General features: G+C 34.5%; 1 protein-coding gene across 1 annotated transcript in view; it reads right to left on the bottom strand.

Annotated features, from left to right (window-relative positions):
- Window positions 1–2486: 2486 nt before the first annotated feature.
- Kaz (Katazuke) overlaps window positions 2487–11660 on the bottom strand; it is a 273874-nt gene continuing 264700 nt past the window's right edge. Inside the window, exons 6-7 of the mRNA XM_067760097.1 lie at window positions 2698–2770; window positions 2487–2645 (exon numbers count right to left, since the gene is read on the bottom strand). Of these exons, the coding sequence (XP_067616198.1) occupies window positions 2547–2645; window positions 2698–2770 (172 nt within the window). The 3' untranslated portion in view covers window positions 2487–2546. The remainder of the gene's footprint in view (window positions 2646–2697; window positions 2771–11660) is intronic.

Below are 11660 nucleotides of genomic sequence, written 5' to 3'. Positions count from 1 at the left end.
GCGATTTATTTATTTATTTATTAAGTCTATTGTTTAGAAACCTTACAGACTAAGACGTACATATGCTATTCATTATATTAAAAATATTACATACAAAGTTTTTCTTAAAATTCATTGCGATTTACAAATATATCTAAATTTATTTCTCTACATAACAAATTTAATTCCGATAGCAGTCTGATAATTGGTTCATTTTGAGCATTCCTGGTTTTGCAGAGGTCAATAGCAAATAAATCATGATGTCGCAAGTTTCTAGCTGGAACATTGAGTTTAATACAACGCAATAAAATCAAACCCCACCATAGAACAGTACCCGTTGCTCTAGACCTATCAAAACCTTTTGATACGGTCAACCACGGCACGTTACTGCAAGACCTGGAAGGGTCTACCCTTCCCCCATGTCTTAAAAGGTGGACCGTAAATTATCTGGGTGGCCTGCAGGCATCGGAGCTATTTAGAAACGCAACATCAAAACCAAGAAGAATTAAACAAGGGATCCCACAGGGTGGTGTCCTATCCCCGCTTTTGTTTAACTTCTACATATCAAAGCTACCATCGCCACCTGAAGGAGTTACTATCGTTGCCTACACCGATGACTGCACAATAATAGCCACAGGCCCAGGCCCACAGATCGATGAGCTTTGTAACAAAATAAACGGCTGCCTCCCTGATCTCTCCAGTTTTTTCACCTCGCGAAACCTGACATTAAAACCGACTAAATCATCGGCGACCTTTGTTAATTTGTTCCTTCCTTATGTATCTTAGGGAGACCATAGATTCTAGGGGGCAATGCCGTGTTTGTGCTAAGTTTGTTTTTCTCCGCTTTTGTGATAATTTCCATTTTAAAGAGTTTTTCGACTAAAGTGTTCTTTTTGGCTGGTAATCGCGATGTCGGATCTTGTCTTTGGATTCTGTATGTTGTCAAGTCATTTAAAATACATTTCATTTTATTGTTATAATCTTCTGCTTCCATTGCGACCGTTTTATTACCCTTATCTGATGCCAAAATTCTAATGTTTTTATTTTTCTGCAAACATTTTCTTGTTTGCGCCACTGTATCAGATATTGTACTATCACTTTTTTGTTTGTTTTTTGAGTGGCTTTTAATAAGTAGAGAGAGCTTTGTCCGCGCCTCTTCTATTTGCTCTTTGTTTTCAAGTGTCTGAACCATTGGTTAGAAGAAAAACGCCTGTGTTTTATTTTTTTTACGAAAATTAAACTAAAGCCAGCCTAACAACAAAGTTTAATAACACATTTAGTATAAAACGAAATTAAAAATTTATATATCTTTCTTCTACTTGAAAATTAATATTACTTTCTTCTATTTTCATTTATATAAAAACAGTTTTCGATCTGATATAATAATCAATTCCTTATAGGCTTTCATTCTTACCAATATTTATTATAATTTTTTTACATAACACATTTAGTAAGAAGCAAATTTAAAAAGTTTTTAATTGCTAATTGCTTCTTACGTTCTTTCACGTTACTACGTTACTTTCGACACTCGCGCTGGGCTCTGCACGGGCACCAGTTAATTTAAATCACATAATTTAGAAAAAATTTATTTTTCAGGAGCTTTGCTCCTATATTCTTTCAACTGCAACTTAGAACTTAACTTACAAACTTGTTATTTCTTAAATCTAACTTAATCTGCCACTGCATCTGCTGTTATTTTGCTGACGTGACGATTCCCGACACCACTTGCTATTGCCTGCTACTGGGGACATTTTACTGACTGTGCGCTTTTCATGACTTCCTGCATTCCAACTTGTTTATTTGTTGTCGAGGTGTTATATTCCATAATGGAGGTTTATTTACTTGTATGTGCAATATGGTATTTTCTTGCACATTGGAATTTGTAAACTTTGAATAAGTGTGTTGCTATGTATTTTGAATGTGTGTCGTGCTAACATACATAATAAATTATATAACTGTAAGGCGGGAATAACCTTCGAAGAGATTTTAGGCCGAACTTCTTTTCCAATTTGCGTCGTGCTTCTTTTGATTTCCCTACAAATTGGCGGGAAGGGATCTACATGTTTTATGTCGACTCTGGCCAGGATCTGCAAGCCAGAAGAATTTTCACTGAGAAGCTTTTCATGGCAGAAATACACTCCGAGTGCTTGCCAAATCACAGCCGAGGACCGACCCCGCTTAAAAAACTGTCTTTTAATTGAAAGAATTTGTTTCTAAAATTTTGATGTTGCTTTGCCGGGGCGTAATCCCTGGATCCTCGGTGTGGTAGATTGAGCACGCTACAACCACACACCGATGGCCGCCGTGCATACATGGCAATGCAAATTGAAAGTAAACAAGACGAGCTGAGCCAGGTATGTTCAGACAAATTTTATCTGAGCGATCTCGCCTCTCAGAAAATACTTTACAGTATAGTTTAACAACCAATTTCCCGGACAGATGACAAAAAATTATTTACTCGTAACTTTCGGACTCTTTTGAAAAAATTAAGTATTGAGAAAAACATCTTATTTCTGATATATTTTAAATTTCGATATATTTAAGCATTTTCACTTCATATGATTGTTTTACATCACAAACACTTTTTCAACTTTTGGTTTGGAAAACTTTGTATTTGTTATCGGGCATACAACAGCTCCATCGTCTTTGGTGATTTGTGGCACTGCCTATAAATATAAAGATTTAAGAGTGAAATGAATACTATATAAACATGCATACCAATTGTCCAAATATTTGTCCATTCGGTAACATCATTGGCAAGTTGTGTTCGTTTAAGGGAAGTCCAGTGATTCTAAGTTGAGAGAAAGAAGATATTTTATTTAGTAGCAATAAAAAAACGAAGCCATAAACATGTAAAAACCAATAATATGTATATGTATCGCACGCGAATCACCTCTCAAAACTTATACATATATGGTAATGCAGAATAAGTGAACGAATTAAGTGCGTCCTAATTTGAATAAAATAAGTAAAATAGGTACTAAATTATGTGGACAAAAGTGATCGTCACCTTGAATTAAGTAATAAAAATAATGAAATATACTAGTTTCTGATATTTGGTTTGTCTTCCTTTGGACTTTACGGCTTCTTGAAGCCGACTAGGCATTGTGTGTACCAATTTTTTTGTAACATCAGGACCGATTTTTCCAAATTCTTCCTTTAGTAAGATTTTTGATGTTATATGGCGTTATCTGATCTTTCTGTGAAGATGATCCCATATATGTTCTACGGGATTTAAGTCCGGTGATTGTGGGTTGCTTTTAAGGTGTTCGCAGTGTTATACATATAAGATCCACAATCGAACAATTTCGGCAGTATGCTTGGGGACGTTGTCATGCTGAAAATGATAATCGGATTCTATGCCTAGCTTTTGCGGGCCTTTTGCTAAATTTTCTTTTAGTATACTCAAGTAGGCACACTTATCCATTGAATTTTCTATAAATATGAGTTCTCCGATCCCAGCAGACAACATACAACCCCATACCACTTCTCTTTGTTAAAATGATTTTACAATATCGTAGATGCAAATTTATCTTTAATGCATTCAAAAGCTTCACTCGAATTCCCGTCCCATACCAAAGTTTTGTCACGTTTCTTACTTACTATGTTAATTAGATCATAAATTTTGATTGTAAATTCTGCTAGTTTTGGAATGTATCTGTGGTAATAATTTACCATACCAATAAATTTCTGGTTTTGGGCTTTCAAAGTTGCGAATAACTGATACCTTTTCATCAGAAGGTCGAATACCTGTTCCAGAAATTGTATGTCCTAAAAAATCGATACTTTGTACACCAAAAGTACATTTACTTGGTTTAATGTTTAAGCTGTACTCTATAAGGCGTTGAAAAAGGATCGGTAAATCTTTTAAATGTTGCTCTTCTTCTTTACTTGCAATAAGTAAGTCGTCGATGTAAGCATATACAAAATCTAAGTCACCAACTACCTCATTTATGCTTCTTTGAAAGGTTTGTGCAGAATTTCTAAGTCCGAAAGGCATTCTCATAAATTCAAACATACCGAATGGCGTTGTAATAGCAGTTTCATAAATGTCTTCCTCAGCCATAGGAATTTGGTGATATGCCCTAACTAAATCTAATTTTGAATATATATTTTTGATATGAAGGTTCATATTAAAATCCTGAATGTGGGGTAAGTGATAACGATCGGGATTAGTCACAATATTTAATGTTTTAAATCACCACATGAACCCCAATCATTTAACTCTTTTTTAGGTACAAGCTGAGGTGGTGATGCTACTGAAGAATTTGAAGGCCGGCAAATGCCTGTTTTAACTAAGAAATCAAACTTCGTTTTTGCAACTTTGTATTTTACCGGATCTAAGCGTCTGGGCTTAGAAAATGGAGGACTACCTTCTGTTACAAGTCGATGTACTGTTTTATGTTTAACAGGTTTAGTATAATCTGGCTCTGCAATAAGTGACGGAACCTCTTTTAATAATTTTGTAAATTTATTGTCACCACAAATAATTTAGGTAAATGAATATCACAAAAGTAGGATACTGTATTAACTGAGAGATTGTTTAATGGATCTACTAAACGCGTATGTTTAATGTCTATAATGAGACCGTATTTACAAAGAAAATCAGCGCCAATTATTGGCTTGGCTATATCTGCAATCAAAAAAGTAAAGGGAAATTCACGTCTTAAACCCAAATTTACATTTAAAAGCAAAATGTATTCCTAAATTTGTTACTCGAACTGGACCGCGATCTAGGTTGATTTCTATAAATTTGGTTTTTGACTTCAGATAAGTCTAAAGAGCGTTTCTGCAAATTCTCACAAATCAAAGAGGTCGTTTTAACTAAGTTTTCTACAACAGAATTTTGTGTTTTTGTTTTATTAGCTGAAAATACTTCATTTTTGTTTATCATTTCCAAAATATTATCTGCTAATTTTGTTAATTCGGTAATATTATTAGAACTCAAACTAGCCAAAATTATACTAAAATGTTTAGGAAGTTTACGCATCCAAATTTTCTTTAAAATATTTTCGCTAAAATTTTGCCCGGCTAATATAATTAATGAAAGATAAAATTCCGAGGCTTACGATCACCCCTTTCAGAATCGCTTAAAATTTTATCAAGGGGAATTTTGGATAAAATCTATTACATTATCACTTACTGTGGAAGTGCTGTAATGGTATATTCATACTTAGTATTTTCTTGTGTAATATTTTTTGTACTAAATTCTGTTTCTGCATGAATAAACACCATGCTTCCGGACAACTAGTCCAAAATTGTGGAAGTTTTACTGAAACTGTCGAAATTTCATTTTAATTAATGTTTTCATATGGATATATTATTTGTTCCTGAGAAGTATCATTTGGTAAATCTATCAAAGAGTCATTTAAATTGTTAGTAATAGTAGATGTTTGTGTATTATGTTGTGGTGAACGAAACATGTTTAATTAATTAAAAAGAGAGTTCACTAACAAACCGGTAAAATAAATTAGTAAATAATTAAAGAGAGTTTACAATAATAATAATAATCTATACTAATTATATAAAAATGCTTATATGGGCAATGTTTGTAACGGCTAATCTCAAGAAGTACCAAACCGATTTTAATGAATTTTTTTTTTAAAGAAAGTATAAAGTTGATGAAAACCCCCAAATAAGGCAAGCATAAGACTTTTCGATGGCCACACCCAAGCTACAGCGGGCCAACAAAAACAACTTTGCGTTTCTGAAGAGATATATATACTCACAGCCAAAGAGATTGCGTAATTTCGCTCTTGGCAAATGCACAAGTTTTTCGCTTTGTTATTGTTTTGCGACAAACACTGAAAATCAAAACAGTCAGTTCCGTACAAAGCAACAGATATGTACTTATGTATGTAGTAAAGTTGATTAAAAACACACATTATATGCAAATCCAAAATGTGATATGCTTTGATATTAATTTGCTACAAACAAAGCAACACATATGTATGTAGCTTAAAAAAATAATAAACGCGCTCTTTCTGTATCTTCCTCCCTTTACCTTATTACTGCGACATCCATTGCAGAATGGATCTGAAAATTCGACTTGTTTCACGGCAATGATGCCATAGTGTCACATTTTATTGACACTTTTTCCCCGTGCTCTGGGATGTATTAACAATTTTTGCTGTTATATCGGCCTACTGATTTGTAAGATCGCTGGTTTGATTCAAGCTCAAGACCTAACAATAATTATTTTATCATTATTATTGTTATGATACATTTTTTCTTAATTGAACAAATTTTAAATTAGAATAGAAGAAAAAATTTAGACAACTGCCAAAGTTCGTTGTATAGATCCATTTCGGGAACTGCTAAATTCCTTCACCGACAACGTTTAGGCGCCCCTGCTACAACCATTCAGCTATCACAGCGGTTGTTTGTTTGTCTTCATTATTTCTACTTCTATTCTGGTTCTTGCCAATTTATATCCACAGCACTGCGACATCTGTTGCAGAATGGATGTGAAAATTGGACTTGTTTCATGACAATGATGCCATAGTGTCAATCACTTTTTCCCCGTGCTCGGGGATGTATTAACAATTTTTGTTGTTATATCGGAATTTAGCAGTTCCCGAAATGGATCTATACAACGAGCTTTGGCAGTTGTCTAAAATTTTTCTTTCCTCTGTTCTAATTTAAATTCTTTCAATTAAGAAAAAGTTTATCATACAATAATAATGATAAAATAATTATTGTTAGGCCTTGAGCTTGATTCAAACCCGTGATCTTACAAATAAGTAGGCCGATACACCAACAAAAATTGTTAATACATCCCAGAGAATGGGGAAAAAGTATCAATAAAATATGACACTATCATTGCCATGACACGCATCATTGCCATGAAACAAGTCCAATTTACACATCCATTCTGCAACAGATGTCGCAGTGCTGTGGATATCAATTGGCAAAAACCAGAATAGAAGCAGAAATAATGAAAACAAACGAACAAACGCTGTGATAGCTGTATGGTTATAGCAGCGGCTGTAGCGTGCCTTGATATTCATACATTTTTACATACATATATTTTGGCTCGCTTTGCTATGGCCTGAGATTCATTGGCTCTTACATACATATTCATTTATTTGTACATACATATATTCTGACTTGCGCTACGACATTCTACTCTATGCGCTGTCTAGTAACTTGAAGCTTATTGTATTTCAATTTAAAGCTGACTATATGCTCACCACAAGCCTTTACTGGCACACAAATTATCCCCACGATTTATTTATGCTTACGGTGCATTTCCCGCAACTAATTCCGTCTTGTTTATATTGCAGTTCCCAGGGAACTGAACATATATGTATATATGTAATACACTTAGTTCATAAGTATTAGTGTAAGTAGGTATTTCAGCATATATAAATTTTGTATAAAAGAAACAATTGTTTAATAAAGAAGGCAATTCAATATTGAACTTCATTTTGACAACACGCCATTTAGACGTTATGACTATACGGTGACATTTCAGAAACTTCTCACAGTAATATATGGGATGGCCAGCTGAACTACACCACCACTTGCAAGCAGTGGGCGAAGCAATTGCCGTAGTTTTGGCATTGTCCTTTCCTGAACCAGTTTCGAATGTCCTGCCACGAGTTTCCAATGCTTGGAGGCGTTGCTCTATGAATCGCTTCCCAAGGCAGCAGGTTCTATGTACCGGAGCGATGCGGAATTTTTCCCGACCATGGGCTGTCATTTCAGTGTAACCCAATCCGGGACCTGTACCTGTAATACCCTCAGTTCGTAAGTATTAGTGTAAGTAGGTATTTCAGCATGTAGAAAATTTGGATGAAAGAAAACAATTTTTCAATAAATAAGAATTAATTCAGCTTTGAATTCTGTTTTGATAACACCAGAAATAGTGTGAATTATTATATGGCGATCCTACGAGACCTGCTTGATAATAAGCAGACTGCTATTTAAGAAGCAGTCTGCTAAACATCTTAAGCAGGATACACATTTTTAATATTAAAGTTCGGAATTATTAATTACTAAGATCCTAGTGAGATCCTGCCAAATTAGAAAAAGAAGCAGACTGCTATTTTAGCAGCAGACTGCTAACTCTAAGTAAAGTCAAAACATTTTTACCTATTCATGAACAATTTTGAAAGCACATTCAGGACTTCATTCAACGTCTAAGTAATTTTGATAAGAATGCAAGTGGTGTCATTACAACAACTGAATCGAGAAGTCTAAATACTACAATTGGCGAAAATTAACCAATGAAAAGGCTAAACAATCGGAGATACAAACAACAGGATACAAAAGGAAATGTTAATTATAAGAAGTTTTGACATATTACATTGAAAATTGGAAAAGGTTGATAACTGACTGGCAGCAAGCATACACGAAGTGGAATAAATCTTGACTGGCAGCAAGCATACGTGAAGTGGAATAACATTTTGATCCTATCACATCCGGACTTTTATGGAACGAGCTATAATTTTCCCGACTAGCGGCATACTTTTTCGAATGGCAGCATTTAATAAGTATAATCAGCCTAATTTTGGCAGCTTCACGGCTGCTCAACCAGTAGCAGACATTTTAATTTCTGCTTAGGAAATTTTTTTAAGACATTTTTTTTAAGATAAAACGTAGATTTTTTTTTTTAAGAAAAAAAGGAACTTAGAAATACTAAATAGAAATTTGAGAAAAAAATCCTTTTGAACTTTGTAAAATATAAGAGTAAATTGGAATACCCAATAAACATTTTAATTTCTGCTTAGGATAACATTCTTTTTACCCAATTAGGGTAGATTTTTTTAAAGATATTTTTGAGATATTTTCCCAGTTATGTATGATATAACTAACAAGGAAATCGGGAGATATTCGAAAAATATGTAATACACGTCGAACAAGAAAAACAAATTTCTCCCAAAGTTATTGAAGAGGTTCCTCAAACCTCTACTACCTTGAATTAAGGTCCGCTGCCGATAACCATCGAAGAATATCGGCAACGGAACATGTTAAATAAGAAAGAAAAAGACATTAAAATTCCTGCCCCTTCAAAGAAAAAACGGCAAAAACGGGGAGGTAAACAATATAGAAAGAAGAGGGAGATAGCTATAAATTATAGATTACTAAATCTAGCAGTTAGTAATGAAGAAAAACTAAAATTAAGACAACAAATTAAGAACCTTAGGCAAAACAAATAAAACAACAAAAAAAAGATTTTTAATGGGCTATTTTTAAAAATAGCTATAAATGAAAATAGTATAGAAAAAAAAATATTTTTTACAAACCAAAAAGTTGTAAAATAAAATTTTTAGTTGGAATAGCTAGAATGAAGAATAAAATCAATAATTTTATTAAAGCTTAAATTAGTCCTTTTACATATTCTTAGTCCCTTTTTCAAAACAGGAAAGTTATTAAAGGAAAGTTTTATTTTTCAATATGTCTTGGTGGAAAAAATTGGCAAACGGTATTATGATAGCCATAGCTGGTTATGAGATAGGAATAGAAAACTCAGGAAATTCGGAAAACAAGGTATCGGAGAACCGAATAATTAAATATGAACCACCAGTTGAAGAATAAACCAACAACATTCCCCGATGTTTGGCTAATCGTTTTATTTTTCGCATACATACTATTGAACATTGCAATAGCTATGATGCTCAAAAGTTATATCAAAATTAAATTTAAACACCTAGTTAGTTGCGAAGTGCAGTATAATTGTACTACTCTCAAAGTAGTCTACCAAAGACCATTTTGCAATACATGGAATTTCCCAAAATTCGTTACAATATAGAAGTAACGTACCAACTACGATTGAAGAAGACTTACAGATTAATTTCAACTAGTATCGCCTGTGGTCTAAATTCGACCAACGTGTATTTTTTTCAACTCAGTGTATGCATCAAGTGTTGGAAATATAGCAAACTGGTCTAACTTTCTTAACTTTTTCTTTAAAATTTTGAATTTGATCTAAGACTTTGTACTTTTTGATTGTATTTTCTTAAATTTTCTACAAACTTTTCACATGTAATTATAACGTTTTGGTATGGAGCTCCTTAAACAAAAATATAAAAATTATGTAAAATCAAATGAAATTGACATAGAATTATGGTGAAATTACTTGAAATTGAATTGAAAAATAGGTTTTTCCACACCACCCGGAAGGTCCCCATTGGTGCGCTACCGAAGCTAGTTTTGGGTGCTCGGTTCCCCAGTAGGCCTATATCACCCATATACATATATGTAAAGTATGATATTTTAATTAAGCAAACGAATGATACAAAGTTAATAAAAAGTAAAAGTATTAAAACAATTAACAATAAAAAATGACTGCTGGTACTTTAGTGATTGCTTTCTAGTATTACGGCTGTTGCTGATGTCTGCTGTTCGGCTGTTAGTCGCAATCTGTCTCCACTTACTCTCTTTATGTGCCTTGATTGTGGTTAACAGATGCAGCGTGACCCGGATGACCACCCGTCTTCTACGGTCTCAACGAACCTCCATAATTTAACATTGTCTGCACTTGACGATGTACGATTGGGCCCCTGAATGTCAGCTGATTTTTCTACGTCATAGCGGCTGTTACGTTTAACCTTCACGATTTTGTATGGCCCAATATATTTGTTTGCTAGCTTTTTACCAGCTCTGAACTGTGTGTACTTAATTGCAACAAGATCTCCGACTCGATACGCATAGCTTGCTTTGCGTTTTTTATCGTACTGTGCTTTGTATATTTCTTGTGCTTTCGATATCTGGGATCTAGCTTCTTTCCTTATGGTGCTACGTTCGTCGTTTAAAGATTGAATACTTTCTTCTCCCAACATCTTGATTAACTCCGCATTCAGCTCGTGCCTCATTTTTATGCCGAACAAAACCTGAAATGGTGTGTGTTTAGTTGAATCGTGGACATGCGCGTTGATCGCTTTTTGCACCTGGCCTGTGTGCTTAAACCACTTTTCGGGCTCCGCTGCTGACAGCTTCGATAGTATTGATAATATTACCCGGTTTACGCGTTCTATCTGGCCGTTGCCTCTTGCTACACCAGTCGTAATTTCAATATGGTTAATATTGTTGTGTGTACAGAAGTCCTTAAACATGTTGGACGTGAACGCAGATCCTTTGTCGCTTACCAGTATTTCTGGACTTTCAAAGATATTTACCCAAGTCTGCATATGTTTTACAATTTCTTTTGCATCAGTCGACTTTGTAGTAAACAACCAAACAAATTTCGAGAAACCATCCACTATGGCAAATATGTATTTATACCCCTTAACCGTCGCATCAAGTGGCCCAAGATGGTCAACATGAATAGTGTTTAGCGGCACTTGCCCTTTGTCTATGCAATGCAGGAAATCTTCTTGTTTACCTAATTTTCTATTATGCGTTATACACTGTATGCAATTAGCTATGTGCTGCTTAACTTTACTTTCTAAATGAGGGATAAAATACTCCTGCTCGATAGCATGCATCGTTTTTTTTTACTCCCATGTGGCCAAAGTTGTGTGCACTCGTAACGATTTCTTTCTCCATACATTTCGGCAAAACGAGTAGGTTTTGACCTTGCCGCTGTTTGTAGAGTAGCGAGCCTATCATCTTGTAGTCGCCAAACTGACGTTGTTTTAGCACCTCTTGAACTGCCTGTATATGTTCGTCGCTCTGCTGCGCGTTGTGTATTCGTGCCTGCAACTCGGATGTGATGACCATAATAGGAAAACGGC

The sequence above is a fragment of the Eurosta solidaginis genome, chromosome 1 (genome assembly GCF_040869045.1).
Source record: "Eurosta solidaginis isolate ZX-2024a chromosome 1, ASM4086904v1, whole genome shotgun sequence".
Classification (NCBI taxonomy): domain Eukaryota; kingdom Metazoa; phylum Arthropoda; class Insecta; order Diptera; family Tephritidae; genus Eurosta; species Eurosta solidaginis.
The sequence above is the reverse complement of the archived record's forward strand: the minus strand, read 5'-3'. Positions and strand labels throughout refer to the sequence as shown.